Source organism: Saimiri boliviensis, chromosome 3, assembly GCF_048565385.1.
Source record: "Saimiri boliviensis isolate mSaiBol1 chromosome 3, mSaiBol1.pri, whole genome shotgun sequence".
NCBI lineage: Eukaryota > Metazoa > Chordata > Mammalia > Primates > Cebidae > Saimiri > Saimiri boliviensis.
The window spans coordinates 116,290,053-116,307,066 of NC_133451.1; the positions used below are offsets into that span (position 1 = coordinate 116,290,053).

At 44.5% G+C, this 17,014-nt stretch overlaps 1 protein-coding gene across 9 annotated transcripts in view; it reads right to left on the reverse strand.

The window, feature by feature from the left end:
- The window catches only part of ACSL1 (acyl-CoA synthetase long chain family member 1), a 72,504-nt gene that overhangs the window by 32,946 nt on the left and 22,544 nt on the right, over positions 1 to 17,014 (reverse strand). For all 9 annotated transcript variants that reach the window (XM_039468076.2, XM_039468075.2, XM_074396702.1 and 6 more), the window contains exons 2-3: positions 16,543 to 16,769; positions 901 to 1,015 (exon numbers count right to left, since the gene is read on the reverse strand). In XM_039468076.2, coding sequence (XP_039324010.1) covers positions 901 to 1,015; positions 16,543 to 16,737 — 310 coding nt within the window. In that variant the 5' untranslated portion in view covers positions 16,738 to 16,769. The remainder of the gene's footprint in view (positions 1 to 900; positions 1,016 to 16,542; positions 16,770 to 17,014) is intronic.

Consider the following 17,014-nt stretch of genomic DNA (forward strand, 5'->3'; position numbering starts at 1 on the left):
GAAGAAATGTCTCACTAGGAGGTAGAGGCTGAAAATGATAGACTAGGAAGGTTTTAGAGAAAAGGTAACATGCAGGAAGAGTTTTAAAAGATTAATAAGAATACATCAAGCACCCAGGCTGGGGGTAGAAAGAGGCTTTATGATCAAGAAAAAAAGTGTACAAGGCTGGGTGTGGTGGCTCATGCCTGTAGACCCAATGCTTTGGGAGGCTGAGGCAGGAGGATTGTTTAAGGCCAGAAGTTTGAGTCAAGGCTGGGCAACAAAGTAAGACCCCGTTTCTAAAAAACAACAACAAAAAAAAATTGCACAAAGGCTCCAGGCTGGGACAGAGCAGAGGTAGTGGTGGCTCTGCAGGAAATTCAGTATGACCTGAGGGCCATACACAGGACGCCTGGGAGGAATAGAGGCTGGAAAGGAGGTGTGCTGGATATCACAGGGTTTCTTATGCCACAGTTAGTAATGAAGGGTAATCCCAGGAGCCAACATTTCCCAAGTGTCTCTAACAGAATACTGCCATACTGGGATGTCAGTATTTCTTTCTCAAAATATGCATCTTATGGTCAAGTAAGCATGAAAAATGCTGGATTGGGCCCAGTTTAACAGATCTCTGTATTGCAGGAAACATCAGAGCCCATCGTGCACTGGTGTAACATGTGACTCATCATAAAATACAGGACATGATGCTCACATATTTGACCATGGAGCCCTCGGGGCCACAGGGAATACCTAGAGGGTCCAGTGGGCTTTGGGATTGACTCTGGGGAAGTTACAGAGGAGACAGAGAGGCCTGAGCGATACTGAGGAGGTGAAAGGTAGGAGCAAATGTGTATTTCTGAAAGGCCACTCTTTCTTCATGAAAAACGGCAAGGAGCAGCCATGCAGATGCAGGAAAATGCTTACTTGACACATGTATTCCCCTCTGGAAACCTTCGTATAATGTTGTGACATCCTCATAGAAACACACCAAGGGCTCATCGCTGTCAAGTAGTGTGGATCTTCGAGCACCACCACTACCCTATCAAAAAAGAAAAGGGAGCATGTTAGAAGGAAGCGTTAAAAATAAAGATCCTTCATGATGCGATGATATATGTAGGCACTGTAGAATGGCTCAATCAAGCTAATTTACGTATCTACTCCTTACATCCTTATCACTTATTTGTAGTGAGAACACTTAAAATCTACTCTTTTAGTAATTTCAGATATATAGTACATTGTTATTAACTACAGTCACCAACTAATAGTGAACATATAGTCACCATTTTTATTAAAAATAGATGTCCTGAACTTGTTCCTATTATACACCATAAATACATAAAATTTGTATTTTTCCATTAAAAAAATAAAATGTTTAAAAATTAAATATGAAGTCTAACATACAATTATGTTATATATATATGTTATTTACGTTGCACATATGCACCCCTCCGGGGGCCGCCTGCGGAACGGCAGCTCAGTGTCTGCTGAATGACTGAATCGCAACATGTGCTGATGTAAACCAATCATTCACCTGGAGGTAAGCACAGGCTTCAGGGAAACACGCCTAAGACAATAGGGCTGTCAAAAAAGAAAAGGGGTTCACAGACCTATACATGCTGGACCTGCCGGATAAGGCCAAAGAAAGCAAGAGGAGAACCAGAAACTGCCACTACACACACTGCCAGTTCTCAAGGCACTGCCACCCACAGCACAGAGGACTGACCCTGTTCAGTCCTGGTGGCAATGAACCTCACTTGCTTATACTTCTAAAATATTACGTATATTCTTTTTGAGACTATTTCCATGGTTTTATCTCCTCACCAGCCACAATATAATCTGCTAGAAACTTCACTTCCTTGCACCTCACTTCCTTACATAGCATCTCTAACGGTTAAAATCATCAGCTGCAAAACATATGAATGTGCAGAGACAGGTTTTTACTAGTTTTATTTGCAGCATTTATAGGCATGCAGATTGGACATCGCTGTGCACCTTTCTCTAAGCCGTCTTCATCTGTTGGCTCCCTAAGTATACTTGCTATGTGTAAGAACTCCCGACCATGGGTAAGGCGGCAGGGCCTAGCCTCCAACAGTAACAGCAGTAGTCTCTAGAGGTGGCAGGTCTCCACTGTGAGCTGCTGAGTCCTCTGGGGCCAAAGGACACTGGAACACATCCAGACATCCACAGAAAGCCAAAAGGCACTCTTTAGAGACTGATGAATAAAAGCACAATGACTATGATGTGAGAGCCTATCTTTTTTATTTTTTATTTTTTAATTTCAGAGAGGGGCCTTCTCTTTTGCAACAGTCTGAAAACCCTTGGAGAAATCAGACTGTGATATGAGAACTTCTGGTACCAACAGGAAAGAGCTGTCCAAAAGTGGACGAGATCATTTCCGGCTTAAGGAAACAGGAGACACGAAAAACGGGAGAAAACCTAAGTCTCGGAGCAGACAGTCTGGGCAGGCAGCGCTGGGGAGGAAATGAATGTGTGCCAGGGGATGTAGTGACATGGAGACCCCTTAGAAGGCGATGGCTGCCTGATCTGTTTCCATGGGCTCTTCTAATTCTGTTAGGATTATCCACTCCTCTTCCTACAAGCTCTTTTGCTTTTTGTCCCCCCTTAAGTTATAATGTATACTGTATACTGCTTAAAAAGCCTTTAAGACCGGGCACGATGGCTCATGCCTGTAATCCCAGCACTTTGGGAGGCCGAGGCGGACAGATCACGAGGTCAGGAGATCGAGACCATCCTGGCCAACAGAGTGAAATCCTGTCTCTACTAAAAATACAAAAAAATAAGCAGGGCTTGGTGGTGCACACCTGTAGTCCCAGCTACTGGAGAGGCTGAGGCAGGAGAATCGCTTAAACACAGGAGGCAGAGGTTGCAGTGAGCCGGTATCGTGCCACTGCACTCCAGCCTGGTAACAGAGCGAGACTCCGACTCAAAAAACAAAAACAAAAGACAAACATTGAAGTGATACAGAAGAGTATCAAGGAAAAATGATTACTATTAATAGTCTGGTAAATTCCTACCAGTCTTTTTTCTATGCTTATACATTTATAAACATTCTGTGAATACCTGCTGTGTGCCACGTATGTGTAACTCTTTTTTTTTTTTTTTTTTTTTTGAGTCGGAATTTCACTCTTGTTACCCAGGCTGGAGTGCAATGGCACGATTTCAGCTCACCGCAACCTCCGCCTTCTGGGTTCAGGCAATTCTCCTCCCTCAGCCTCCTGAGTAGCTGGGATTACAGGCATGCATCACCATGCCCAGCTAATTTTTTGTATTTTTAGTAGAGACGGGGTTTCACCATGTTGACCAGGATGGTCTCGATCTCCTGACCTCATGATCCACCCGTCTCGGCCTCCCAAAGTGCTGGGATTACAGGCGTGAGCCGCCGCACCCGGCATGTGTAACTCTTGATCCAAAACTGCAAATAGTTTTCTGGAGTAAATATGACCCAATCATATCTTTTAATCATCACACTGTCTTCTTTCTCTTGCCAGAAACTTTCTAACACCTATAGCCATGATTCCAAACATTCCTTATTAAACTACTTTATAAAGCAAAAAAGTTATTCTTTGTGTGCATAAGAATGGAAGAATATCTTCATTTTAGTATCTTGCATTACTTAATCACGGAGTCTGCTTTCTTTTCTGTAAAATGGAGACATCATGATTCTACTTACAGGGTTATTTTTGTTAAAGAAGAACTTTCCTGTAAAATATGATGGTGTAGAATATTACTTGTGTACCCAATAACATGCTCTAACTACAGTACAAGTCCGGCATCGCCTCAATCTTGACGCCAACAAATAGGCTGAAATTCAGAAGGAATTTTGTGGCTTTGTAGTGAGTATCAGAATCCTCCTCAACCCATGAAGCCACCGAAAACAGCTAGTGCACCAAGGCTAAGGTAGAAAGAGAAAGGAGGAAAGGACAAAATGATAGAGAACAGGACAAATGAGAGGGAGTGAAAAGAAATACAAAAAGTACCATAGGTGCATGGTGAAGTGTGGTCGTCTCAGCACGGCCTAGAGATGCCGGAGGCCTGGCTGCACAGGGAGGTCCTCACAATGCCGTGCTTAGGATGGTACCTTCTGTACCTCCTGACACAACAGAAACGCATTCATGGTCTTTTTCAAGGCTATCTCTTCAAAAGCAACACCACTTTCTGCACTCAGTAGAGGAGTACCCCTAGCTATGAATGGGCAGATGGGGATAAGGTGAACAAGACACAAGTTTGTTCTGAAGGAGCCCAAGTCTTATCTCTAAGTGACCAGAGGGACTCCAGGGAACACTGGCTGAGCAGAAGAGTGCAGGCAGAGTCAGGATGAGCAGAAAGAAGCAGCAGGACTGAAATCTTAGGGGCACAGGCCCATCCGAGGGCCAAGGTTCTCAAAGTGTGGTCTCAAAGTGTGCCAGGGAACACCTGGCATTTGTTAAGAAAGCAAATCATACCAGACCTGTCGAATCAGAAACTCTGGGGATGCAACCCAGCAATGTTTTAAGAAGCCCTCCAGGGGATGCTAAAGTTTAAGATGCACCTTCCTAGAGACAGCAAAGTCTCCCACAGGGAAGTGGTAAAGATGGGCTAATGGGTTAGAAAGAAATCTACAAGAAATGGTGGGTGGAACAAGAGGGAGGGGAGAGACTGGAGAGAAGCCAACTCCTACAGACCTGGCTAGATCGGTGGCAGTGGGGAGCAGAGAAGGACCAAGACACTGGGCGTGCTGCAGCACTCATGCACAGGATTTGACAGGCAATGGGGTGCAGGCCAAAAGATGGAGGGCTGAGAAGGAAAACTGTTCCCTTTAATCAAACAGAAGACTGGGCACTGGGGGTAGGCTTCAGAAAAGAGATTGAGTTTAGCTTTGGACATAGGGATACAACATCCCTTCGAGACAGGCCAACTACCTTTCCCTGGTCAACTTCCCAAATTTCATTTTGAGAACCACTGCTCTGCAGGACCATTTTATAACAAACCTTTAGCTAAATAATTAGTTAGGTTTACGGTTTTGGTGGCATACAATCTTTTGGAATCCGAGAAACATGGAGGCAAACTAGCTAAATCAAAGTGAAAGAAGTGAATGATAGTCCCAATAAAGCATCATCTTGACACTGTAACCTGGGGCATGATATTTATTATTATACTAATTAGCAATTAGAATAATGAGAGAAGCTTGAAAATGAAGCAGTAAATGAGACATCTGCCGAAAGGAGACACTAATTGAAGGCTCGATGATACTGGATAAAAGGTCATACTGTCACTCAGTTGTCAGATATAACCGTAATTTCAAGAAAGAAGGTTGAATAAGAAGGGGAAGGGCACAAAACATTAATATCTGTGCTTCAAAATCCACAGCTCTATGAAAGGACCACACATTCCAATAATTAATCTTTTTTTTTTTTTTTTTTCCCCGAAACAGGGTCGTGCTCTGTTATCTAGGCTGGAGTTCAGTGCCATCATCAGGGCTGACTCTGTTCTCAACTGTCTGGTCTCAAGCAATCCTCCCACTTAACCTCCTGAGTAGCTGAAACCACAGACACATGCCACCTCACCTGGCTCATTTTTTTTTTATTATTTGTAGAGACAAGGTCTTAATATGTTTCCCAGGTTGGTCTCAAACTCCTGGGCTCAAGTGACCCTTCTGCCTCAGCCTCCCAAAGTATTGGGATTGCACCCCGCCAAGTGTTACCATTCTTTGAACAAAAATGCTATATTTAAACCTGAGTGTCAGCAACCTTAGTTATATCTACATAAGCAAGGGGTTGCAAGCTGAGTGCTGAGAAGCACAGCTGTAACAACTGGAGCCCAAAACGTCTGTAGGTTTTGCAAGATGGAGTCACTTCAAAAGCTGGGGATTTAAATACTATATTATGTACGTCCACGTGGCTATTTCTAGGAACGCCTACTTAAACAAAAAAAATTGCTTAAATTTGGCCTTTATAGACTTCCAACATAACCTACTAATGAGGGGAGGGGGTGGTGTGCGCGGGAGTCCCTTGGGCTCAAGAAACAGGGTAAGCACAGCAGATAACCCCAACTGAATGTGCAGGACATCAGTCATGAGCCAGTGAGTCAACAGGCATTACGGATCTTTTATTTCTTCTGCTACAGACCTCTTTAAAGTGGTTAGTTTTCCCAGTTGAAAAAAAAAAAAAAAAAAAAAGATGGTGAGTCAAATCCACTATAGTGAAATCGTGGTCACGAGTACATTCCGCAACACCTCTACCCGCTAAGGTTCCTCCCGAGGTCAGTGCCCCACAGGGGCTGAATTAGGAAACAAGTCCAAGTTCCCCATGGGGGCAGGAAGGGCAGAAAACCCTGAAACCTCGAACATCTGCATATCAAAGGTTCCCAAGGCCAGAACTCTCACCAGTATTTAACTAATAGGATCACAATGGCCAGCTATTCTGTGCTATTCCCCTACTTAAATGCAAAAGCAAATTATGCCCTTGAGGATTTCTTAGGGGTAGAGATTCCAAGCTTACCAATCACGGTCTCCTAAGTCTCCATCTCAAATGGCACTACAGGGCACAGCAGTTAAATGCCTGTGTGTGGTTACTGTTTATGCAAGAGAGGGATAGGGAAGTGGATGCAGGGTGAAAGGGAGAAGGGAGGGGAGAGAGAAAGAGAGAGAGGAGGAAAAGGAAGAGAAGCGAGAGAGGCAGAGCCAAGTAACTTCTAAAGAGACTGCCAAAGACGTGGCTGGGTTCAATGCGGGATCCATCTCTAGGATGTAAAGGAGCATGAAGAACCACAGTCCGGGGTAAAAATGATTCCTTTTTGTTCCTTCTAATACCTACCACGTGGTCTATACAGCTGTTCCCCTCTAGGATATCCAAATCCACAGGGCATAGTACTGGCATATAACCTATGCACATCTTTCCTATACTCTAAATAGTCTCTAGATTACTCACAGTACTTAATATGATGTAAGTAAGTAGCTGTTATACTATGCTGTTTAAGAAATAATGACAAGGAAAAAATGTCTGCCTGTGTTCAATATAGACAAAACCATCCATTTATTGCCACGGAATATTTTTAATCCACGGATGCAGAGTGCCAACCGTATCCTTCCCAGCATTTACATTTTACACGCATCTTAGGCTGCTCAGAACACCGTCATGTGCTGCTTTTTGTAAACAGACACAAAACTACTTTTCCATCCAGTGACCTTTCAGAGAGGAACTCTGGCCATCAATTCTCGTTATCTAGCTAACTACATCTCTGATCTACTACACTAGGTCTTATAAAGGCCAGCCTCTGGGCAACTCCCCCTCCACGATAATTTATAAATGACAATGGACAGATATTTTTAAAATTCCAGATTCCACCCCCAACACAGTGAACTGTAAATGTCACAAGGTAACAATGAGGCCTCATGCTTACTATTCATGCTCACTATTTTTAACTAGCTGACTTCCCAAGATCCTTTCCTCCCAGCAGAATACAGGAAAGACAGAAAGGCGAGGGAATGTCTACAGAGCCTGCTAAAGGCCAGGCCCTCTCCAGATGAGGAAGCTCAGATTCGGGGGTCGCCTCCATTCTCAGTCCCATGTCCACCACGTAGTGGAGCAGAGGTTTGAACCCAGCTCAATGAGACCAGAGGTTTGAACCCAGCTCAATGAGACATCCAGATACATCAAGGCTTGCTTTATGGTTCACAGCCAGGTCCCAAACATGCATACACAGCCTTCATTCGTGTGTGGAGACATCCCTCATCCTTGAGGAGGCAGGGTCCAGATCACATATGCCTGGCTGGGTTTTCTGATTCTTCGACACTTGCCTCTAACCCTCAGAACCTTTTTTCTTTTCATTCCTAGTTCATCTCCAGTTTCCAACTTCCTGGCTCCCCACTATCCCAATCAGAGGATTTGCTGAAGAGGGACAGGGTAGGGGTAGGAGGCTGACATGGTACTTTGCAAAATATCTCATCACCAGAAAAAAAATCAGCCAACCACAAGAGGGAAAGTATTACCCTCCCATCTTGATGAAACGGAAGAAAATCTGAAGTCAAACATCCAAATTCCTACAAATACACTCATTCCAGAAAACAGGACTGCTAGTAGAATTTTTACATGCCAACTATTTGAATATGCAAGGCGTTCTGCTTCACTTATGCCTATTCAAAGGAGTCACATTCCTATCTACTACCTTTGGTCGGTTTTTGGACACTGGTTGCTAAAGGGATTTTGTCAAGAAACACAGACAGCCTACGCTGGTCATTTTTCATCTGGTACCAGTTGGCTCCATTTGGGGGGGGCTTTTTTTTTTTTTTGAGACAGAGTTTCGCTCTTGTTACCCAGGCTGGAGTGCAATGGCGTGTTCTTGGCTCACCGCAACCTCCGCCTCCTGGGTTCAGGCAATTCTCCTACCTCAGCTTCCTGAGTAGCTGGGATTACAGGCACGCGCCACCATGCCCAGCTAATTTTTTGTATTTTTAGTAGAGATGGGGTTTTGCCATGTTGACCAGGATTGTATCGATCTCTCGACCTCGTGATCCTCCCGTCTAGGCCTCCCGAAGTGCTGGGATTACAGGCTTGAGCCACCGCGCCCAGCCTAGGGGGAGGCTATTTTTAAACATGAGCAAATATTACAGCACACTTTTCTGTCATTTATGTGTATATACATTCCTTGCTTAATGAAGCCTCTGAGAAGTGGCATCATTTGTACAAAATCAAATTGTGTTTTCAGGCCTGCTTTATCATATTCCCTATATATCCGTAGGACCTTCGGCATTTTCTTCCTGGGTAAAAGGAGCCCAGAAATAGTTTTTCAAATTTAACAGTCAACCTCTTTCTTTCCTTGAATTCCTAAGCCAAGCACTTAATACTCCTGTGGCTTGGTCTTGGCATAAAGATCAGAAACTGCCTTCAGTTCTCACCCTGCAGGGCGCCCCACCCAACCACCATTGCTCATTACCAGCACTGACACTTTTCCTACCTAAGTCAGCCACCTAAAAACGTCTCTAAGTCAGCAGACAGGTCTTACAGTCTCTTAGAGGGCAACTCAGTTGCTTCCTATAATGTGAGTTTTATAAGAAAAAGTAATTTAGCGAGATTTGTTCATAATTTGTTATTAAGAAGCTCATGAAGTTTTAGAAAAGGTGCTAAAGTTACCTCAAGGCATGAAAATGCTGATTTTGCACCCTACCCTGCCAGAATAATATTTCTGAACAAAAACAGCCCTCTAAGCATACTCTCCACCCACCTATGATGGTTAATACCGAGTCAACTTAATTGGATCGAAGGATACGAAGTATTGATTCTGGGTGTTTCTGTGAGGGTGTTGCCAAAGGAGACTGACATTTGAGTCAGTGGGCTGAGAAAGGCAGACCCACCCTTTATCTGGGAGGGCACAATCTAATCAGCTGCCAGCACAGCCAGAATAAAAAGCAGGCAGAAGAATGTGAAGACTAGACTGGCTTAGCCTCCCAACCTACATCTTTCTTCCGTGCTGGATGCTTCCTGCCCTTGGACATCAGACTCCGCGTCCTTCACCGTTGGGACTCGGACTGGCTTCCTTGCTCCTCAGCTTGCAGACGGCCTACTGTGTGCTCTTGTGATCATGTGAGTTAATTCTCCTTAATAAACTCATACATATATATAAATACACACACACACGCACGCACACACACATACACACACACATATCTACACATATACACACCATATATAGATATATATCTATCCTATTAGTGCTGTCCCTCTAGAGAACACTGATTAATATACCACCCCACTGCCCCAATGGCCAGGGTCACCTGCCATAAATGTCCTCAAATGCTGGAATACTTTTCAGGAATTCCCTGAGTACCAAGTCGGCAACATTGCTCGGGGTAGAATTAAAAGGGGAAATCTTTGCTCCCATCTTCATTTGACCACTTGCACAATTATATTGCTATCAAAACCATGGAAGAACAGGCCATGGGGATAGTGACCTGGAATCTACAACCACACATGGTAAGCAAATGGAAGTTAATGCCTAAAACCAGCCAAAATTCACATAAGGATGAGGGTCAAAGACGAAACCAGAGCACTGGATCAGGAGATTCTTCCGAAGTCTCACACACACTTCTAGTTAAATACACATCAGATAACTGATCGCTGTCCCAAAGCTTCCCAGAGATCAGAGTTAAGTTTACATTTACAAATGACTGCAGAAACAGTATTTATTAGGTCATATTTACAAATAACTGCAGAAACAACCAGAGGCTACTACTGTTCCTAATACTTCTCCCTTCCTCTCAGTGTTTACCTGCTACCTCCCACCTGGTTCACCCCATCTTGCGACTGACTGTGACACTCCTTCTAGACACTCCTTCTACAGACCCACCAGGCTGGTGTCAGTGAGGGCGAGTGACATCACCATCCAACCCAACCCAGCTACCCTTCCTGCACAGCTCCCTTCCTACCCTCTCCCAGCAGTTTCCACTTAGGCTTGTCCCCAGATGTCTGCCTCACAGACATGTGTAATCCTGCCCAGATCAACAACAGCTCCGGCTCAGCGTGGGCCCCAGCCACTCAAGTCCAGAAGGGTGCGTTGCCACCCTTATTGTTTCCACTGGCATGACCCCTATAGGCCTGCACTTGCTTTATCTCCACAAGTCTGGTGGGAGTCTTCATAAAAACTTACCAGTCAACGCGCTGTTTTCTTCTCCTGCAAAAATTACTTCTCTCAGTTTGCAAGTGGGCCTTTACATGCATACAAGTGTGAAAAGTATGGTTATGTGAAAGGAGGGATTCCACCGGCCACATGGGGAAATCCTACTCAGTAATATGCTCCATATACACCCTCTAAACATGGATCAAGGATGCCAGTCCTTGTCGCAGTGTGCATGTGAGCTGGGAGGTCTGTGGTTTGTTCATGAAGGCCATGACACTGAGAAGGGCTGTGTGGGCCGTGACTTTTGAACTGTAAAACCATGCCGTTGACTGAGCACTGCTTCCACAGCCTGGATATGCCACCTTTAGTTTGCTTCTTCCAAATCCTATGTTCTATGGCATGAAAACAAGTCACTTGCATTGATTGCTCTCAGTCTCAAGATGGCTCTCACCCTCTGCCAAGGACAGGGGGTCTAGGCAGTATTTCCTGCTGGCCTGGGGCTCCCTGAAGGCAGCATCCTGCCCTGTCCTGGTACTTTGCATATCGTGCAGGAAAAACTCGAGTCCTTGCTGAATGAATACAGATCTGACAACTATTCTCTGTGACCTGTGGAGAATTAAACCCAAAGTGTCACATCCTCTGTAGCAGGCTTTAAGCAGCACAGGATTAAAATGCTGAAGCAAGTTGCTAACCATATATATATGCCAACATATGGATACATACATTTCAATCTCTCATGAAAAGGGCCAACAGCCAGCATGTGACCTGGAGATCATGAGATCAATGGCGTGAAATGTAGTCTTCCAAGTAGGAAACAGGATCAGTTATACTCAAGGAACTGGTTCTGTGTATTAAAAGATAAGAACCCAGGCTGGAACCTGGCCTGATAACAATCTAAACTGTGGTAGACCAACTGGGTTAGTCACCAGAAGTAAACCTTAATCCAGGTTCTGATATTCTTAAAATTAACTCTTAGAAAAGACTTGAAGGCATAAACTTGCTGAAATTTATTCCCTTCTCTAATATTTAAAATCAAACAACAAATATCACAGGTTTTTGTTTAAGTAAATTATAATCTTGTAGTAGTTGTCAAAAATCTTTCTGAACTAATTTGACAAGTCAGTCATCTCATGCCACCATGCCACCTCTCCATAAGAAGAGGAACTCAGATAGTCTCTCTGGAGGGGCTCCATGCTGCTGGCTTAGAAGGAGCAGAAAAAGGGCAGATGCCACTTGCATGGGACTCATCACTAATGGCTTTTTCTGGCACACAGGACCACACAGCAGCCATTCCCATTCCCAGGTGACCCCAGAGCCCAGTATCCAAAATTCCAGTGGCTCGCCTCAGTCCAGTGAACTGCTTCAACAAGAAGCACCCTCTGAGGATGCCTCCAGTCCAGAGTGGGGCCGGGTTGGCTGTGCTGGTGCAGTGCTGAATGTGAGACAAGCTAGCCTCCAGAACATCTCAGACAGTCTGAGCTTCTGTGAATGTCGTAGGGGTCCATATGACCCGGGAGCAGCAGGTGTTGCACAGGACTTGCCTGCACTACTACCTCCTTCAGCAATTACAAAGGTTCTCATCTATATTCATAAAGGTTCATGTCCTAAATCTCTCAAACTCTGATAGGTGGACCTGAAACCCTATCAACACCAAGTTCTGCTCTGACTCCACCTATGTCTGAGCTGGTTCAGGGACAGAGGATGAGGGAAGGGCAGAACTGCTCAGGTTTTCACAGTCCTGTGCCGCTTTCATATCAGTCCTCACCACTACCTGATTCTTTTTATTTTTTATTTTTTGAGATGGAGTCTTGCTTTGTCGTCCAGGCTGGAATGCAGTTGCATGATCTCGGCTCACTACAACTTCTGCCTCCCAGGTTCAAGCAATTCCCCTGTCTTAACCTCCCAAATAGCTGGGACTACAGGCGCACGCTACCACACCTGGCTAATTTTTATATTTTTAGTAGAGACGGGGTTTCACCATATTGGTCAGGCTGGTCTTGAACTCCTGACCTCAGGTGATCCACTCGCCTCAGCCTCCCAAAGTGCTGGGATTATAGGCGTGAGCCACTGTGCCCAGCCCACTAAGACCACTACCCAATTCTTGACAATTTCTGATCCGATAGCCAACAGAACCTAGACTCTGTTTTTATTTTACCTGTCCCTTTTGCTCCTTCCATTTCCATGACTACCTTTAGACTCATTTGCCTGTATGTCCATTTTCAAGAGAGCCTGCTCTAGGTGAGGTGCTATACCTCACACCTGTAATCCCAGCACTTTGGGAGGCCGAGGTGGGAGGATTGCTTGAGCCTAGGAGTTTGAGACTAGCCTGGACAATATAGCAAGACCTCATCTCCTAAAAAACTAATGATTTTAATTAGCTGGGCATGATGGTGCATGCCTATAGCTCTAGCTACTCTTGGAGGTAGAGGTGAGAAGACAGCTTGAGCCCAGGAGTTTGAGGCTGTAGTGAGCTATAACAACCATGCACTTCAGCCTGGGCAACAGAGTGAGACCCTGTCTCTAAACAAACAAACAAGACTGCTCCTGGGTTCAGAGTCTCAAGCCACTGACTCTTCAAATTGATCTGGACAGATCCCAAAACTTTCATTATCCTGATTTACTGCCCCTTTCCCCAAAGCCCTCATTATAATATACAATTTTCTACTACTATAATAAGGGCAGCATAACAGAGTTCTGGACCTTCCACTAACTGTTTGATACAATTTTACCTCTTTGGACTCAGTTTTCTTGTGTATAAAATGTGAAGGTTAAAAGAGAAAGGGAAAAAACTAACATTTGCTGAATACTTATTGTGGGCCAAGCAGACATTGCATAACGACTCAGTCCTCTTCACAACACTGAAGGAGAAAAGGTACTGTCACTTCTGTTTTCCACATAAGGAATCTGAAGGTCAGAAAAGCCTGGTGAACTTGCCCAAGGCTGCCTGGTGTAAGTTGGAGTCCAGCTCCACATCTGTCCCATCCCTCTTTTCCCTGGTCCCTTTCCGCTCCAACATGCTCCTGTACTTTGCTTAACTGCAACCATGTGTGTCTAGGCTCTGGCTAATCCCAAAAGGGTTCCAGTCCCTCCAGTGAAGATCGTTGTCATAGGAGGCTATGGGGCTTCAAACTCAGAGAGCAGGCTAAAACATTTCGCCAGGCTAAACCGGAACATCAGCTGACACTAGAAATCTTGCATCATCTGTGACAGTGACGTAAAAACAAACCAACCCACAAAATCTGCTTCCAACCACTGCTCAAAGTCACGAAGCAGCAGGAGGAAAATCCTTCAGAAGATGGAAGTTCTTCCTTGGCACGCAGGGAGTCACAGTTATGGTTGTGAGCCTCCACTCCAGACACAGGGACGTGGTTCTCCAGACAGGCCCCTGATCAGTCCAGGCTCCAAAACTTAGGAAACACTTTTGGTTTCTGTTCCTAACCCAGCTTGTCTGTCCTGTTCTCTAATTTAGGTCTTCATTAGAGGTCACCAGCATGACTGCTAACATCCTCTATTTTTCAAAGAGACAGGGTCTTGCTCTGTTGCCCAGGCTGGATTGAGCAGCACAGTCATAGCTCACTGCAGCCTCCAACTCAAGGGCTCAAACAATTCGTCCAGTCTCCTGAGTAGCTGGGACTACAGGCATGAGCAACCACCCCAACTAATTAAAATAAAATTTATAGAGATGAGGCCTTGCTATGTTGCCCAGGCTGGTCTCAAAACTCCAGGCCTCAAGAAATCCTCTCACCTTGGCCTCCCGAAGTGCTGGAATTACAGTCATGGGCCACTGCATCCAGCCCTACAATACTGATTTTTAAAAGGAAATTTCAAAAGGTGTAACTTACAAAGAACCTCTGTGCTACTGCCTTAAAAATCAGTAGCTGGGTAACAGCCAGCATGGGTTGTGATGAGAAGTGGCTAAACCAAAAAAATACGGATTCTTCTCATTTTATTGTCCATGTAAACTTTATTGGATGAGGAGGGTGATAAAAATTGTGCATGTGAGATGGGGATGCGGAGTGAGGGTGGGAAATGGTAAACCCTGCTTACTTGTTTTCAAAGTAGGAACAGAGCAACAATATTCCACTCCAACTGCCAGCCCCTGCAGCACTCTAGATGCACATGAAATGACTCAAGCTCCTCTTTCCCTGTCCTAGATGTCCATAGGATGATGCTAGCTGTATCAAAGCATCTGTAATTATTAGGCACCATCATTCCATGGCTACTTTTAAATTTAAATTTTTAACTTCTTTTTTTAAAAAGGCAAAGCAAGCTCAGTATCTATTTCTAAGCCACACACATTCTGAAAATAAGAGCTAAATCAATTTCTATAAACAGAGAAAAATCAGGAAGCCTCTATACTGGGCACTAAAATTACAGATTTTCATTTTTTGCTGCATATCTGAAGTTTTAAATTGTTCTATAGAGGACATATGTAATTATTTTACTAAGGCACAACGCCTTTAAGCAAAGCTAAAGTCTTAAAACCACGTTAAGTGCCTCCACAATTTCTCATATAATAGGAATTACTCATATCTTACAATTACTGCTAAATTATACATGTCTTCACGCTGCACTTGCCAACAGCTCTTCATAGAGATGGCAGCGCTGCCTCGGCACATCAGGTGCTCTGCCAGTAGATAAGGAAAGCCAGAACCTCACAGGAGTCCCTTAGGGAAAGGGAGATTCCACTCATTACTGGTATGTGATTAGCTGAGGTGAAACATTAAGGTACCCTGACCTTCTAAATAGAAATCAAGTAGAAAGTTAACATTCCTCAGCAGTAGTTCAGTTATTCTATATTTATATTTTGGCATGAATTAGACTGAATAATCTTTTATATATTTTAAGAGTTTCACATTAATGAATCCAAGAACTTGTCTAAAATAAAACAAAGACCTAGAATCCTATAAATAACAAAATGCTGACTTGAGCCAGGACTTTATGTAGAAGGGCACACACTCCCTTTGCAGCGGTCAGCCCCGGAGGGTGGGGAGGGCCCTCCATCTCTTACATCTGGAAGCAGTAAATGGGAGGATCCTGTGTTTCACAACGTTCTTCTGCGTATCTGCTGAACACGGGAAACACCAAAGTGTGGTTGGCTTGGGTAGGGGAAAGCAAGTGACCACAGAGAAAAGCAAAGACCAGTGAGGAGTGGAAGTGCTAGTGAGCATGCGGCCTCTTCCTCTTCTCCATACCCCACCTTTCTCACTAGGGAAGGCAGGGAGAGCAGGAGCACTAAGAAAGAATCTTCCTCAAAAGATCCTAAGGTTTCCCTATGCCATCCCACCTATTAAGCCCTAATCACCTGCATTCTGGTTTCATTTTCCTAACAAGAGTGCACAGCCCCCAGTTTGCCCAAGTCACACATAACCACAGCACTCAGCAACCCAGCCAGACGTACCTCTCAAGCGTTGTTTCCTCATGCCGAATTCTGCAGCCATGTTCTTCTGGCAAGTTCTTACTCCAGCCCTATTCTATCTGAAATCCCAAAGTCCCTTTCAACAACCTGAGGATGTGTTCTAAGTATTAGATGCACCATGAGTGCAAACATTCTTTTGGTAACATTTGTTTGGTAACTCTCATTCCTGCCAGAATCTAGCCCCCGTGAGAACAGGGGCTCTGTGCTGTCTTTCTCCTTGTGGAATCCTCTGGGCTGACCACAGTGCGTAGCACAGGGCAGAAACTCAAGGTGATTTCTAGAATGAGCTTCCATGTGACTAGAGGCAGACACCCAACCAACATCTCTCATCTGTCCCTGTGCCTATATTTTGCCCTGTACCTCTGTTTACTACCATCAATAATGTGTTTGTTTAGGACATTTCTATTTATAAAGTACCCTCACAAACAAATATTTGATTGTGATCGTGATCTTGATCAATATCGCATTCAACAGGGCTTAACTCATCTGGGGAAATGCAGAGAAAACACATGAGACAGGCTGGGCCCTCTACTCACCGCCACTTCCACTGACTGCATGGAGAGGTCACATGGTGGCTTCAGGGCTTTGGGTCTCGTGGCGTACCAGAAAGTGGTGAGTGCTGCAAAAGCTCCGAAGCCCATAAGCGTGTTGGTCGGAAGAGTGCGCACGTATTGTCGGAAGTCAACCAGCTCTGGCATTCGAAAATACCGGAACAATTCGTGGGCTTGCATTGTCCTGTGTTGATAGTTCTCTAAGCTGAATTCTGTTGGAAGAGAAAAATGTCAGTTCATTCCAGGGAAGCAGGACTCCTCTCCAGAACTCCAGAATTCCCAAAGGCCAGCCATTTAACGGGGTAGCTGGCCGGCCAGTCCAGGCATTAAACCCACAGTACAATGGTCCAGGTCTTTTCCTGGCTGCCAAGTGTCACTTTTTAAAAAATACTTTAGGATTTCATTTTCATTCTATTTCTCCATTATCTTGTATTGAAAAAAAACCCATTATCTTCCT